The sequence below is a fragment of the Hyposmocoma kahamanoa genome, unplaced genomic scaffold, assembly GCF_003589595.1.
Source record: "Hyposmocoma kahamanoa isolate Upper Pololo Valley unplaced genomic scaffold, ASM358959v1 48125, whole genome shotgun sequence".
In the NCBI taxonomy this organism is placed as follows: Eukaryota; Metazoa; Arthropoda; class Insecta; order Lepidoptera; family Cosmopterigidae; genus Hyposmocoma; species Hyposmocoma kahamanoa.
Genome location: NW_020653806.1, coordinates 1 through 17,435, shown reverse-complemented (window position 1 = coordinate 17,435; position 17,435 = coordinate 1). Strand labels below are relative to the sequence as shown.

Genomic DNA, 17,435 nt, shown 5'->3' with positions numbered 1-17,435 from the left:
TGGCCAATAACGTCTGTCAACCTTTGCTTCAGCTAAAAGACATCGTGTCATATCCATTATCGATCTACTATATCTTTCCGCTGTACCATTTAATTCATGAACATATGCTTGGCAAGGTTTGGTCATTTATTCCTTTTTCTTTTGCGAAATGAAATATTCTACTATTTATGTACTCCTTCCCGTTGTCACATCTTATTTATTTGATAGTTTTCCCTGTAATATTGTGCATTTGATTGACGTATTCTATGAAGCATTCATATACTTGTTCCTTGGATTGAATACAATATACTCTCGCGAACTTGCTATAATCATCTATAAATGTCAAAAAATATTTTTCTCCTTGGTATCCTGTAGTTCTAGGGGGTGCGTTAACATCCGTGTACAATATCTAATATATCTTCTGCTTTCGTCCTGTAGTTGTTAAATGGCAAATTGTGCATCTTGTCTTGTTTGTTGTTGTTCTTCGCTAATGCTATTAATTCTCTATTCATGTTATATATTTTCGATAAAAATCCTGTCGAAACTATTTTTGATTATCCGTTATTTTCGAGTAACTTAATAAGTTAGCTTTCATCTCTTTTACATAAAATACTTTGTCTATTATCACTTTGTTTTTGTTCCTATAAACAGGAAAGCAAGTTGTAATGCTTCCAACCTTTGTCGCTTTCAATACTCTTCCATCTCCAACCCTTACGTTTATTAGTTCTTTTAATGTTACATATTTGTCGAAATATTCGTCAGTATTTATTATATGGTCTGTACATCCACAGTCTAAAAGCCAATTTATTTATGCGGCCATGCGCTGCTACTACGCATTCGCCACCTACCACGGCGTCCCTACAGCGAGCATCAAAGCGCCATGAACGCACCATCAGGCGACCTCGGCGGCTTATCGAGGAGATGTTGTAAATTGTAGGGATGGACGAATGTTATATATATATATATATATACACTATGGTTGGTAGATCTATGGTTAAAATTGACACTGTAAAATGTCTTCTGCAAATAATAAAAATGCTTGGATTATGTTAATATTAGTTTATTTCACTGCCTTAATTGGAGCATCTACACTAATCGTCGCACTGTTCGCAATACATGTGTGGAAGCTCTTTTTATAATATTCCATGTTATAGTAATTGCCTCTACCTCTATTTGGTGCAAAATTGTAGTGGCCACGTTCATGACCACGACTTCGAGCATAATGTCCGCGTCCGCGTCCGCGATTTCTGTTCCAACCATCTCCTTGTATATGCCCAACTTTTCCGCAGGTAAAACATGTCCGCTTATTCTCCGATACCACTTTGAATGAGTTCGAGCTACTCGGCATTTCTTCGTCTACATTTTGGATTTTCTTCATTCTTATTTTACTTTTAAATATTCTACGGTTCTTTCTTTTTCTGGCAAAACATCTATTAAATCGCCAATGTAACTAATTTCCGGGCAACGGTTTAACACAAATAGTTTAATTTTTCACTTTCCGATATCATGGCGCCGGCCATTTTTATATCCTTGACACTTCGTTCGAATTCGTCGAAGAAAATATAGAAAAAAAACAATAAAAAACTAGGAAAATAGAGATGAATATGCTATAGGCGAAAAACATGACGCATCGCGACGCTTCGACTTTGAGCCAATGTGAGTTGAGCCTTAGTACAGATTATAAAAAAACGATCGATTGTCTATTACTTACTACTATTATTTATTATCATCATCAATCCCGTAGTTTGCCACCCACAGAGGTGGAATATTTTCTTCAAATTTAAATGGGACCACTACTGAGGTATCATCTTTCCAACAAAAAGAATCATCAAAATCGATTCACAAATGCTGGAGTCCTCGCTTAACATACATACAAAAAAAACATACGTACATTCGGTCGAATTGAGTACCTCCTCCTTTTTTGAAGTCGGTTAAAAAGAAAACTGTTTTTTTACTATTACCTACTAAAATCACAAAAGGAAATCATTTTAAAATTTTGTTCTCCGAGATAATAACACATTTAATTACATCTCATGCACAAAGAAAGTTGAGATATAGGTTGTAAGAATGACTTAGTTTAACAAATTAATATAAAAATGCCGTCTGTACTACAGGAGTTTGTAATTTCTCACATTAGGTGTACATAAGGTTTTGGAGCTTTTAAATTTATGGTGATGATGGGCTCCACTGTGGAGCCCTAAAAAAAGACTCATTGTGTTTACATACCAAATAATAAAATTATACATTATTGCAGAGGCCGTAAAGTAATTGGACGAATGTGAGTGACTAGGCCTTGTATTATTTAGTAAAGCCTAAGTTTTAGCTTTTATCTCTTGAGCAAAGACTGCAAAATCTTGGTGACGTCATTCATAAACAAATTGACCATCGTTTTATTTAACATTTCCCATCTCACCTTCTTTGTTTTAACCGACTGTAGCAAGGCAAAAGTGGCAGTACTCTGCAACAGTGCTCTCCAACTCTCCACAGCCACAACAATCTCTAGATTAATTAGGTATTTAGGTACCTAGGCACTCCATAAAAAGAAATGTAAACAAAACTATTTCTCCTTGTACATCACATTTGGCATAGCATAATTACCTCTAAATATGAAATACACCTATAAATTATGCCTTTTTCCCATACAAGTAAAATATTAATATTATATTGTTATTTTTATGTGTTAAGTCCCTTGTTCGGTATAGAACTGCCCTAGTTGCCAACAATTTTCAGAAGTCTAGTCATAAATACAAAGTGTAAGCAACAGTTGTCATCATATCAACCGCTTGTATGGTACAAAACAAAATCTGGATTCGACAGTTTTGTGAATTGGAACATTCGCTACCTATTCGACAGACTCGTAGATTGGGCAAATTACTCACATAATATAATCCCTCTACTTATATAAATCTTTTCGAAGGTGTGGATGTGGACTGTCGAAAAGATCTTTAAAGAGCAGTACTGAAGTTAAAATTGTTACCTGTGTTAAAATATTATATTAATGGTGAACTGTGTTAATGATATAAAGCAAATTGTTATCCTTTATAAAAGAAGAAAAAAAGGAAAAAAGATATAATGTAAAAAAAATATATTAAAAAATTTATAGCACCTATGAAATATAGAAGCTACAAAATACAAATATAGAATATAAAAATACTAAAACTCTAGATAAGTATATAAAACAAATGTTTATATAGCATTATATGCTATTCATTGTTCTCATAAAAATATTTATAAAATACTATAATTAATAAATAGGTAATCATTATACAAATCGAAGCTTCGATAGTAAAAAGTCCTATACAATTAGCATTATAACACTTCTTAAAAAAAAATGTTCATTACATTATTATTGATGAATTTCAAGCCCGGATAGTGCAGACCGATAAAACAAACTAGTAAGTACTAACTAACAAGTAGAAAGTAAAATAACAATATAAATCTATTTATATTAAGTCAGTAATTTCCAATTAATCTCCCAATATACAGCAGCTGTATTGAAAAAAAAAAAAATTATTATAATGCTATGAAAAAACTTAATTCTAATTCATTAGAGACAGATATGCAATTTGGCAGCCTAATTTAGTATAAACAGTTAGCAATTATTTTTGTTCTACAATTAAAAATATTTTTATAAAATGACACATCCGTTGCTGTATTGGCTATTAATTGACAAACATTACCTTATCAATCATGCCCAATGTAATGTATAGAGCCTATAGCATGTGAAACTTGACTTTTAGAATTTAATTTCAATTCTATGCCACATACAATAAGAATGGTTCAGTGTTAAGCTTCATGTACTCTCCACTGTAGAAAATAGTAAAATAATCTAACGTCAGTACATTATGAGTATACACGAAATACAATTATACAGAATTAAAGTTTCTTGTGATTTTTGTTATAAATAAGGGCTAAATCCTTAACAATTTGTCGCTCCCCATGTTGCCACAGTTTTGTAGCAAGACAACCTAACGTGCCATCTTCGTCATTGCGTTGCCAGTCCAAAAGGAGTTTGTAACGAGCCTGTAAGTAATTTGTTACATAGGTACATAATTACATAACACTGTTAGTGCGCATTGTCTAAAGCTAAAATGTCAATATTTATTTTTTAAAGAGACCTAGGCAACCACCATTTGTTATGTGGTTTACTTAAAAATTTACACTAATAAAGTAAGTGAGTGATAAGCTGAAGTGCATAGCTGGGCAAGTAAAAAAAATATTAAAACATAAAGAGCATCAAGTTATCAAGCAAGTGTATTTTTACTTATCACTTATGGGTTTGCTTATGTACACCAGTTTTTATTGACAAATAAGAATAAGAGCTGGTATATTTGTGCTATCTTCGGATTAAAAGATACAAAAACTCATGGCATAAATTTACATTATTACGCTTAGATAATTACACAATGAAGAAATGTTTTTGATGGTTTAATAGCTTAATGAGGATCAACCGTAAAAAATAGAATTGATATTTAAATATTACAACGCATGAGTTTTACGTTTACGAGCATTTAACTTTTGAAATGATTTCAATCCATTAAGAAATAGCGAAGTTGTTACAATTATATTTCGGCTTCACCGAAATGCAGGCGCCTGCCCGGTTTCGTGTCATGATATCACTTATCGGCATTGCGTGAACAAAGCTAAAGAAGACACGTTATTCGGATCATTTTAGTTGAGTGAATTCATCACTCTGCTCAGTTGTTTTAAAATCAGGAACAATTACAGTATTAAAATCCTAACCCTATAGAGTTCGGTTAGTATTGAAGCCCAATCAGATAATTTCAGTTCCGTGTCGCAATTTTTTTTAAATGATGCGAATTATTCTAGAACCGATGTTCGAGAAGTCCTATATAGTTTATTTTAGGCTCACTTACCTACTTAAATATATAAATATGTAACAGTGCACAATATTACAAGCTTTTCATTTAATTTAATATATAATACCTACTTATATGTTAAAATTATTACTAAATAGCCATTGCAATATAGGCACTCAATTGTTAGAATAACAAAATAAACTTAACATAGGACCTTGCAAGTTTTCGTAAATATTTTGCCTAAATAACATAGTTGTATGACACTAAGGGTCATATTCTAAAACTCCACTCAATGCTCAAGTCAGGATTGCACTGGAAACACTAGCACTGGAAATACGACCCTAATGGCAGGGACTTGAGTATGATTTCGAGTGCTTTAAACCATACTCAAATCCTGACTTGAGCATTGAGGGTCGTATTATTATTAGGGTTTAGGGTAGGGTATATTATTAGGGTCGTATTTCCAGTGCTAGAAATCATACTCAAGTCTGCTCAAGTCCTGACCTGAGCATTGAGTAGAGTTCTGGAATACGACCCTATGATTCGCTATGAAGCGATAGTGCTACGCGGAACGTTTCGACCTGGCACAGTGCACTGCGTCGCCCGGCGCAATGTGCTCAGCATCTATATATCCTCGCCAGCAGTATAGTTCAAATAAATCTTAAGTATCGACTTACACGTGGACTAACTGTTATTTTAATAACCAATATTTTTTGTATAATACCTAATGAATGTCTGTCTATTAAATCACCTTAGGATTTATTACAGACCAGTGCGCGAAATGTACGGAGATGCTGCAATCGGATGGTTTCCGGTTAGAAGGGAAGGTGACATTTCGATGCCTTACTTTCTCAAACTTGTATCTTATAAAGAGTGATTATTCAGGAGAACGCAAAAATTTCAATTTAATTTAATTTTCTTATCAAGGGTGTTAGTTTGGGTGCATTATTTTTAGAATAGGTAAAAGCCAGTGTGTGAATATGAAGGAAACGTGATGTGAATCAGCCTGCAAAATCTGTTATATACAATCCATTTTTTGTATTTCAGTAACTTTGTGCTTTAAGATACGAGTTTGTGAAAGTAAGGCGACGATTTGTACTGTTAAAGCAAAAATAGCGCCCGAGCATAAAGGAGTTAATAAGTGTTGCTTTTGAAATGCAAAGAAATATGTGAAGAGACAATAAACGTTGAATATGAAGACTGTACAGCTCAAAAAGGGGGTTGTAAAAACAATAACTATCAGTACATGTTCTTACGTGTAATTTAAATATTACTACTATTTATTTAATTATAGTTGGTTACAATGTTTGTTACGTCAAAATGATCTTCGCAACAGTACAAAACACTTTTACTTGGTGGAGGAAATTCTTTTCATCATCTCATTACGTTACACCATTTTTTTCTTAAATTTGCGTCTCTCGGAATCCTAAAAAACAGTTTACTAGGTAGAGACACGTGTGTATTCTTGCATTTTAACACAATGCAATATTTGTGTGTGATGAGGATGACACTGTATTACCACCACAAGAAATTCGAAAGATATTGTGGTGTGTAGTGGATGAATCAGGGGATTGACTGCGACTCCCTGTGGAGCCCGCTTGACTCGGCCGGGCGGGATCCTATGGCGACAGAAGACGTCACAGGACTACGGCATTAAAATCGCTGTATTTCATTCATTTTTTACCGATTAAAAAATCAAAAACAGTTGTTAATTATTTTTGTTATACTATAAAGCATAGGTTCCCAAACTTTATGGTTCACCGCCCACTTAGGCAAGATAAAAAAATGTCAAGGCCCCACCGCTACAGATATAATTGAAAACATGTATTTCATTAACACAAAAATCACAAATAAAAAAAAATGTATGTAAGTGTAGTTTATACCGCCGTCCGGTAACTAAAATGCGGCTAAGTGTCAAAATATTTTTTTGAGATATCATAAAAAGCCATAACCCAGTTTTAAAATATAGAAATTGTATAATGATATTTCAGTTATGCATCGTCAGGGTAAGTTCCGACAAGTCGAACACGTTAACTAATTTTTAAAAGAGAGTTTTGTGGCCTTTTTTTGGTATTTGAAACTGTTATTTAACCATTTGTCACTTAGCCGCGTTGTAGTTAGTGGATGGCAGTATAATAGTTAATTCTGATTTATCTATTCAAATGCGGTAGCACCCCTGGACGCGATCAACGCTCTCTAGTTGCTTCGTAGGCACTTTCAGCCACCTTAGGACTCTTCTGCGCCCACTGGGTAGGGACCACTTTGGGAAACTATGCTATAAAGCTACAATAAAAAAAAAGTGACGATCCTCATTATGCAGCAATATTAATAGTAACTTAATCAGTATCTATACTAAAATATGTAAATTTTTACCTCTGATACTCCTCCATTCCTTGCCTCGTCTATTTCACAAGTCTCAATACGTCCTTGACTGTATCCGAGGAATCTAAAGAAGCTGTACCAATTCTTACCCAAGTTTTTGGAGATATACTCAAGGTATTCATACTCAGGCTGAAATAACCATGATAAACAAGATAAATCAAAGCGGGAAACAAAATCTAAAGTGATTCATTTAAAAAATGATTTACCCATCACATATAGCATATAAATCTTAGAATTTAAATCCAGGAGCTGTTCTCCTGTATTCTACATTACAGATGTAGGGGCTGTGTTAGTGTGAGCAATGTATAAGGAGAAAGAATGAATGCGATCATATCGCACCCCTCACGGAAAAATGGCATAAGTGGAGTTACATCAGGTATCATGGAAAATCATAACCCATTTTTAAAATATTGAGGTTTTTTAATGATATTTCAGCGATGCATAGTTAGGGTAAGTTGCGATAAATCGAACACGTTAACTAAATTTAACTATTTTTAAAACAGAAATTTGTGCTCTATTTTTTGCTATTTAAATCATATATGTGACCATTTGTCACTTAGCCACGTTTTTGTTAGTGGACAGTAGAATTAGCAACTTAACATTGGCTATTATGTTAATCATTCTTTTTCCAGCAACATAATTTAATTACAGACGGCAATAGGCCAATGATATATAAAATGATTTTTCTTCGTACCTTTATTTTAGCCTCCAAAAGAAGTGTTATGAGGCTGCATTTTTTAACTTTTAAATTATCTGGATCTTCCGTTCGTTGCTGCTGATTACTAGGCATTGTAGTTGGGCCTAAATAATACACAAACTCATTTCCAAAGTGCAAATCACGTGAGCCCACTATGTTTATCACGTTGCCTGTAGCTGCAATAGATTTGTTTGATATAACATTTTCATTTTTAGATAGTTGCACAAATTTATATTACATGGTTATAAAATGTTAATTATGGTGTCATATCATATTGAGGACAGGGGCTTTCCCGAACAACAGTCACATAAAATTAGACCTGAATATTTGACTAAGTTAGAAAGCACCCATAACTTATTAGTAATGTAATAAATTGTTAATTAGATACCAACCTTGAGTATTGACATTATTAAAACCTGTATGTTGCTTGGTCTTTTTATCCGTTTTTGGTATACTCTGTTTTTTCTTGTTGGTGCTATAAAAATTCTTTTTATTGGTTTTAGGATTCTCTGTGCCTTTAAAGCCGTCTAAATTGATCACAATCTCTTCTTCATCCTGTTCCACGTATTCTTCATTATGTTCTTGCTGTGTGTCGGTGACGTCACTGTCTGGATCCTGTTTCTCAGGGCGCGGGGCTTTTGGCACTGCATCTGACTTTAAGTTCCGAAAAAACTCGAATATTTTAGTTGTAGTAGCCATCTTGGGAACTACAGCGAGTTGAATAATGAAACAAAGAGCCTTATGCAAACAACTTTTTATCACAACAGTACCAAGTTCACATAAATAAATTTACAAAGTTTATTTCTCTTGGAATGTTTACGTTTGATATGATTTTTCTTTAAGCTAATTTTAACAAAGCATGCTTCTAAATATTAAACGCTACAAATTACATCTAAAATCGAGTGCAAATTTTATCTACTTGTCTCGTAACTTCCTTCGTGTTATTTTGCCAAATAATTGACAACAAAGAAAATGGAATCGCCCCGACGCCAGAAACGTTTTGTCAATTTGACATTGACAACTGTGGCGAGGTGGTTGGAAATTATTTTTTTCCATTCTCTAAGGTTGGCTTAGAAGACGATGGAAAAAGTTTCCATAGTCTAAGAAGGTTGGAAAACTTATTTTTTTTCCATCCTCTTAGCTTATTTTAGACAAAACCTTTATTTTTTCCATTCTCTAAGTTGGAAACCAATAATATATTGTGTTCCTTGACTTTTCCATCCTCTAATTTGTGGATTTCCATATTTTTTTTCGCCATCCTCTAAGTTGTGGATACATTTCCATTATTTTTTTCTATCTTTTTGGGATACATTTATTGCGTGGATCAATTTCGATTTTTTAAGATCGATTAGAATCAAATGCAAATTTTTAATGTGACAAAATAAAATAAAAAGTCCCTTTTATTTTATTATTTTTTTACATAAAATGTTATTTTGCAGTTTTACAGTTCAATGCGAAATTTTCCGACCAACCCAAGGCAATGGAGTCCATGGAGTAATAAAAATTTGACAAGAACGAACCGAATCGGCTTATAAAATTGAATAGTATTTATTCTTTATTTAAACCATGTTTATTTACATCTCATAATTCCTCGCCTGATTCCTGTTTCACTTTTTCTTCAACTTTCGAATCTCGTTTCCAATTTACATTCCATGATATTATATAAGTTTCCCCGTTTTAAAAGCAAGTTAGTCAAAATATTTGGTAAGTGGCTAAAACGCTTACCGCGAAGAGCCAAGAGAAATAAGAAAAAAAATCATTGACTAACAAAAAGCTTTCTCGATTGGCCACTAGATGGCAATACCAGTAGTGACCCATCTTCTAAGGTGACCACGTGGAGACACAGTCTAGCTAGGTCTAGACTATTCTTTTATTTTTTCCCATCCTCTAAGAGCTAGGTACTCAATAATTAGTACTTAATTATAATTCAAACCGTAGCTTTATCTTGTCCGTAATTTTCAGGTAAGTTTTTTGTACTCAATTTTGATGACAATTTTTATAATTTAATTACTCAAAATATATCATTAAAGAATATTTCAGGTTACCACACTATAAACATTTAAAGAAAAAAAATTGTCACCAAAATTGAGTACCAAAAACATACCGAGAAAACTTATTGAAAATTACTCTTGTGATTGTGAACCGTCAGAAGTCACAATTCATTATGGAATATAGATAACAAAAAAGGGAATCACCACAGTTTTAACGGAATAAGTTTTATGTCCGTGTATAAGAGCGGAAAAGACGATTCCGCTTGGACCGCCGGCGACGCTAAAAGCACGTCTTATCTGACCAGCGTAATCCATTTCTTTGCCTATAAGCAGCTGTAAGTGTGGTGACTTCTTAACTGGTAGACAGTGAGTATACGTATAATGCAAGGTAGGTGCCTGCGAACTACACACAATTTTTCAGAGAATTAGTTGTGATTAATTGATTATGATGCAATTTGTACACAAATTGGTGAAGAAGAAGATTGATGATATGGTGACGACGTTGTTGGCAACGATGAACAAGAACATTGGACAGGCAGCTGGTGGTTCGCTAAAAACAAAATATGCGAACTTTACACTATCGCAAAAACCTTCCTGTTCGTCTTGTTAGTTTGCTCAGATGCTAGCCATCCATTACTTTCGCATTGTTACGAGGTGCATTGATTTTGTAAATAAATTATTTTGTCTATTGAATTTGTTTATTAATTTGTAAATTATTTTGAAATTGTGAAAAAGATAGGTAATTGCGTTTAATCCATACAAAAGTGCTACAGTTCAAAGTATAAATAAATAAATATATAAAAATATTACACGATTTATTTATATCGTAACAATTTATTAATGCGGCTGTGTTACCTACCCCGACTCTCCAACCATTCGTTAAAAATTTTAAATTATTTCGGTTTGATTTTGACTTCAATACCGGTTTTACCAGCTGCATAGAAATAAAAAAAATATCTGTATTTCATAGGTAAACAAATAACACTTTTGAAATCGTCACATTTAATAAACACTACTACTCATTCATAAGATTTTCGTGAGAAGGATGAGAATAGGAAAGTTGAGGTCTTGCTCTTTGTACCTAAATAGAGTTGTAGTGTGCATTGACCTAGTATGTGTTTATTTCAAATACCATAGACGCAAACTGAAAAAGTTAAACGGGTCACTATACATATAGAAGTGCTTAGTTTCGCATCACGTGTATATACCAGCAATTCGCGGGGTTCCGCAAACTTGAGTTCAGTCCGCCATTTTCGCTTTGTAAGTTATGGTCGTGTCAATAAACTCACACGACAATCAACTACCCGATACGCAGCGCTCAATAGCATCATCTTATGAGCCTGCACCAGCGTTAAGAAACCGGCTGTTCTCGAGCCCTCTGGCATCTGTCGCAGTCACGTCCTGACGGTATGACTATCGGTTCATGGAAGCCATGGCGACAGCTAGTGCGGACCGTGTGGACACTTTAGCCACTTCCCATGTCCTGGCAAGCGTGGGCGGCGCAGGCTCTGTCTCCAGAGCGGTTGAGAAACCCCAGAAGGCTTTAATATGCCAACCTTGCTAAGAGCTACAGCTCTGTGCTTTTTGCGGTTAAAACCCTGGGTCCCAGCGGGCTACAGGCGAAACTTCTAACGAATGAGCTGTTAGATAGTCTCGTAGATACGTCCGGTGACTACAAGGCTGGGAGTTATTTCCGCCCAAGAATAAGTTTAGCTATTCAAAGGGGAATTGTTGCCAGCCCTCTGGGGACAATGCCTCAGGGTACGGACGTCGAGGAAATTTTACTTATACACTTTCAAATACTATATTATATTTATGTTATGTTTATAATTGTTATTTCTCGAAATTGTTATAAATAGTCTGTCAGTGTAATTTGCTTACCTATGAATTAGAGACTATTTATTTTTGTCTACTACCCCTGAAATAGCATTGTTCACATCATCATAGGAACGTACGCCTTTTAACTTTAAATAACTAATAACGCACACACGCACACACTCAACATAGCCCCGCACTAGGGAAACCCTGGGTCGCGGGTACTATGGACACACATATAGACAACCACAAATTACACCCAAACTCACGAGATAAATAAATGTAGGCCATATAAATATTTCTCCCGGCCCGGGAATCGAACCTGGGACCTCTGCGTGGCAGTCCGGCATGGTAACCGTTCGGCCACGGAGGCAGTCGAACTAGCAAGAATCAGCAGTAAATAATATGTCATGTTTTATTCATTCGTTGAGGCTAGATAACTCGTTAATATAAATTAAAATTAACAGTGGATCCAGAGTTGAACCTTGAAGGACGCCCATGCTAATTGCCGGTGTTGATATCATACCGTTAACATTGACCCCATATTTCTTATCGCTCAAATATGATTTAAGAAGGTCGAGACCCAACAATTAATCAATTTTTACATTTTCACTACATTACTTTTGACTACTAATAATGGTCAAAGTAGGTATCAAGGTACCTATGTAGAAAATATCCGATCAAGTTATTAAATACTCGTGATTGTGATTATAAAATCTTATGTATCTAACAACGACTTCCAAGATCACACAGCCACCAAAACTTCGTGTCTTACAGATTTACTCAATAATTTGTTGAAATTGGGACGTTTACCTTCTCAGTTTCTTTGATGTTCGGAATAACGTTATAGAGTATTACACGATAAAATGAGGGTGGCTATTCTGAATCGCGCTGACGTATCATAGTCGGATCTTTGCTTCACCTGACACCGTTGGCGTTGTGAGGACAAGATTGTGTAATATTTTTCAAGTTAGGCATTCATACAATTCAAAATAAACACGTAATTACCGTAATGAAACTTATCGTTTTCTCTACTTTAATAAGTAAGTAGGTACACTACACAAGTTATAACGGCAACAATATTAATATACCATAATATTTTAAGGAGAAAATATCGCATTTTGCGACATCTGAATAATAATAGTAATTTCGTATGAAAGATTAAATAACATACAATTTGATACATTAGATTGAAACCTACCTAAGAAAAGGGTCCTGAAAGATCTCCAAGTTGACTATAAACCATTGCCAATTAAAAGTTATCAGTTGTAACATTGCGGTCCATACGGGGACTAGTCTATATATTACATGTCGTCGTTTGACCATTCGTCCTCCCTTTGCAACGTCATAGAGGCACGCGCCAAAACGATAGGGCAGAATAACGCAAAAACAGCGCCAGATAAATAAATATAAAAACAAATAAAAGTGTTGTCTATGGGCAGGAAAATAGCCGCACCGGGCAGGGGGTTAGCAGCCTGTAGAGCGGTAGAGTGTCCATTGACTATTTTATACGTCTACAGTACAGTAACGTAGAAATTACCAACGTAATTTTATGTAGAAATTGGAAACTATAAACGAGTGTGTGATTTAAGTGCAGTAATATTTTTTAACATTTTTTGCAGGATGACTGATAATAAAATTCAATTGCTAATAATACAATGTAATTGGACATAGTTATGCAAACTAGAACCAACCCACAAAATGTCACTTTCGAGATAATTAGATTTTTGTAAAAACAGTGTGAAGAAATAAATAGGTAAGTTATTTGAGACAAACAACGTGAGTTATTTGTAGCATTGAGAATGATAAAGGGAAACTTATATATTTTATAGCAATAAATAGAAAACATCTTTTTATTTAGTTAACGAGAACCATGTTCTAGTTTTCGTAATGAAAACGCTAAAGATCTACAGTACTTCAGTACATGTGACATGGATCCATTTAGCATATTTTAAAAAATACATTAGGTTAAGCAGCATGGTTCTTATTAGCTATTAAAAAGTTACTTATTTAGGGTTGGTACCCTGAAGGACTTTTATTTTCTCCGTTTTGGCTTGGTATATTGCCAGGATCTTTTGTGAGCGGGTAAAGCACACATCTGGTGTTCTACCTAAATACATAACTCAATTTCACTCGACATGTGGGTTGGTTCTTGTTTGCATAACTATGTCCAATTGTCATTGAACGTATCATTTCAAATAATAAACTTAAAACACACTTACGGTATTTAATCATAAAGTTACGGTGATAGCTCTTTCCCGCGCCTATATGTCACTCGGCAGCGCAATGCATGTGTAGTGTGTAACGTGTGGATATTATGTACGTATATGAAGTAATAGAAAATTTAAACCGGAACGACCACTGCGACGATAACAGTAGCGGTCCCCGCGCATATTCATTAGGGGTGTCCGTGCTCATAGCTTATGAGCTATGAGACCATACATAATACTTTGAAACATTTTTCTTCTTTCGTGAATAAATGTTGTTTTGAGTCGTTGGAATTTTGCAACTTGTGCTGAAACTATGTGCTAAATTTTATGCAAATGTGCTCTTATAATAAATCATTATCAATACATAAAAGTATTTTAAAATTGTGTATAACTTTGCAAATTCCTAGAGACAGGATGGAGACCTTACGCGGAGAGCGTAGGGTGAGTGGGGTGTGCGGCGGCGGTGTTCTGTTTTCAAATTCAATTGGGCGCTGTCCCTGGGCGATCTTTCTCCTTGCAATTCAGAATTGAATATCAATCGAACGATTGGCCGAACGGGTCTTGTGGATATGACTGGCCGTAACTCGATTTTATTTTAGTTAACTTTCTGTTATACATGTGAGAAATAAGAAGTTAATTAGTTTTTTAAATTTTTATTTAACTTAGGTAGATAGATAGATTCAAATATAGATAGTAACAGTAGTAAAATTGTTCAACCTTCGGGACAGGCTAATGCGGCCAATTGCCATACTGCCAGATCTCGGATTGTATTTTTTCTTCAAAAGCTTAATTTGCTGACATTTTTTCGCGGGAAATCGTTATTTTGCCATTCTGATACCTGAAAAAGATTTTTAATCAATGTAACTTAATTTTTTTTAATACAAAGTGTTGCGTCGTGGGATGAATGCTGTCCAGAGTATTTCAATCTTCAACGCAAAAGAATATCTAAACTATATTCGTCGATCGGTCTGTCCACGTTAGTTAATACGTATTGTATACATTGAGCGGTCTGTGCGCACAAGAAACATCAAAATTCTAAAAGGGCGAAGTTCTAGAGCCGTTAGCAGTCCGTCCGGGAATTATACCTACTACACGCGCTTTTCATGTGACAGCCCTACCGCAGGGAACACCCAATATTTTCAATCTCAACAGATTTCTTTGATTCTTCTATAGTATTTATTGAACAGGAAACGAAGAACAACACCCACAATATCCATATCCTACCGGTTTGTTTTGCCATTGAGGTGGAATTAAGATGTAGGTCAATGGATGTGGTACATTTTTTTTATTTATTGTAGCAGTAGAGCTCCTTGTTGAAGAGTTCGTCCAGGAAAATACTGCCACCTTGCCTATTTCTGCTGCCAAGCAGTATTGTCAGCATTAATGCGTTCCAGTATTGTACGGTAAGAGTGCTGGTGAAATTACAGGTTCATGGGACTTTTTCAACTTATGTCTCAGGGATACGGGCGCTGTGGCAGTGCCATTCATATCTTTGCTATTTAAAGCTCTGAGCGGCCTGCAACTGTCATGAACTTCAGTCCATCCAGATGGTAAGCGACACTTCAGTGTCACTTACCATCAGGCGCACGACACGTTCGTCCCGTCACTTGGTATTATATAAAAAAAGAATGTTATAATAATGCACTCGATTTCCTAGCATCTGTTACTTCACAGAATCTCAAGCATTCACTACACACATCCGCCCATCGCTACGCAAGCAGATCACACCCCGATGCTATGGCCAAGAGTTCGTTGAGCATTGTGAGAGCACAGAGCAGTACACTACAAAATTTTGATATTGATTGCTCGTAGTCTCAAATTAAAAAGAAATAACGAATTCTAAATTATTAATATAATGTACCTATTAATCAATACCTATTATCACAAGCTATGATGTTTTGACATTATATTGAAATTTTAATCAATGTGCTGCCATCTAGCGGTATATTCCTGAACGACGACAAATTGGAGTTATTAATTTGGTTCTCCAAACAAGAAGCGACCATATTGAAGGGATATAAGCTTTACTTTCGTTTCTTGTAACAAAAAAATATTTTGATAAACGGAAAATTGAAATTTATTAAAATAAGACTTTCCGATACTATGAAATACTACCACGGGTAATAGTTTGGTGCTGCTATAATTTTTTTAGCTTTTTATAAATTTTTGCACTCCAAAACAGCACAATAAGGCATTTTTCTAGGATTTTAGAGAATGACACAACCATACCACACAAAGCGAAAATGGCGGACTGAGCTCAGATAGGTCTTTCGAGACCTATAGTTGGCACGCGGCTGACGCTACTTAACCACTTGTACCTACTGTATTTGTTATTCTGTCACGATACTATATGCGTCGAAGTCACTGGAACAGCTCTAGTTCACGAAGTCCCACTCTGAGGCCTATTTTGGTTTATCTAGTTTAAAATTTGTCAATTGAATATAATTATGCAATTCAATTAGGAAATGCAATATCTGCATAATTCAAGTTAGCAGCTCCAATACGTAAATAATAGGTAAGTAAGTATATATATATCCCAATACCTAGAAGATCACTCCATAATTAATTATCGGCAGTATGGGTTTCGTCCGAAACGATCAACGGGTGACCTTCTAGCGTACTTATCGCATATTTGGGGTGAGGCTATAGACAAACGTGGCGAATCGTTGGCTGTTAGCCTCGATATAGCCAAAGCGTTCGATCGGGTCTGGCACAAAGCTCTTCTCTCCAAGCTCCCGGCGTACGGTTTGCCAGCCCAGTTATGCAGCTGGATTGCCGATTTCCTTCGTGAGCGGAGAATTCGCGTCGTTTCTGACGGCAGCATTTCGAGGTTCGTGAATGTGAACGCCGGCGTACCGCAGGGATCCGTCCTATCTCCCACGCTTTTCCTTCTGCATATCAATGATATGCTTCCACTTGGGAATATTCATTGTTATGCAGATGATAGCACTGTTCATGGGGGATATCATGGATTCCCCGCAGCTGGGCGCGCCGATACTGACAGAGAGCGATCTGATCTTGTCGTTGAGCTCAATAGGATATTGGACCTCATATCTGCATGGGGATCCAGTAATCTTGTTGAGTTCAACGCCAAGAAAACACAGGTTTGCGCGTTAACAACAAAATTGTCGCCGTTCCTTCCCATGCCTTCTCTGATGAGCACAGCACTTTCACCTCAGAGCAGTTTCACCTTGCTCGGTATGGAAATCTGCTGTGATTTGAATCCAAGGAGCTACATCGAATCTGTGATCAAAACAGCCTCACGGAAACTCGGAGTCCTGAACAAGGTGCGACGTTTTTTCACGCCGGACCAGTTATGCCTGCTGTACAAAACACAGGTCCGGTCTTGCGTTGAGTATTGTTCGCACTTGTGGGACGGCTCCGCCAAGTACCTACTCGATGCCTTGGATAAATTACAGCGTCGTGCTACTAGAATTATAGGCGACGAAGAGGTCTCATCACGCCTTGAACCTCTGCAACTGCGTAGAGATGTTGCATCGCTTAGCGCCTTTTACCGCATGTACCATGGTGAGTGCTCTGA

The 17,435-nt window shown here is 35.8% G+C and overlaps 1 protein-coding gene across 3 annotated transcripts; it reads right to left on the bottom strand.

The window, feature by feature from the left end:
- Positions 1 to 3,344: 3,344 nt before the first annotated feature.
- LOC113229344 lies at positions 3,345 to 8,633 on the bottom strand. 3 transcript variants are annotated; one of them, XM_026462902.1, is made up of 5 exons: positions 8,494 to 8,602; positions 8,271 to 8,385; positions 7,876 to 8,054; positions 7,173 to 7,310; positions 3,345 to 4,002 (listed from the first exon to the last, which is right to left on the bottom strand). In XM_026462902.1, exons 1-5 carry the CDS (start codon positions 8,575 to 8,577, stop codon positions 3,856 to 3,858), a joined length of 663 nt encoding a protein of 220 aa, XP_026318687.1. In that variant the 5' UTR covers positions 8,578 to 8,602; the 3' UTR covers positions 3,345 to 3,855. The 3 variants fall into 3 exon arrangements, with proteins under 3 accessions (XP_026318687.1, XP_026318685.1, XP_026318686.1); XM_026462900.1 differs by having other exon boundaries at positions 8,271 to 8,630; XM_026462901.1 differs by lacking the exon at positions 3,345 to 4,002 and adding an exon at positions 5,775 to 6,225 and having other exon boundaries at positions 8,271 to 8,633.
- Positions 8,634 to 17,435: the final 8,802 nt, after the last annotated feature.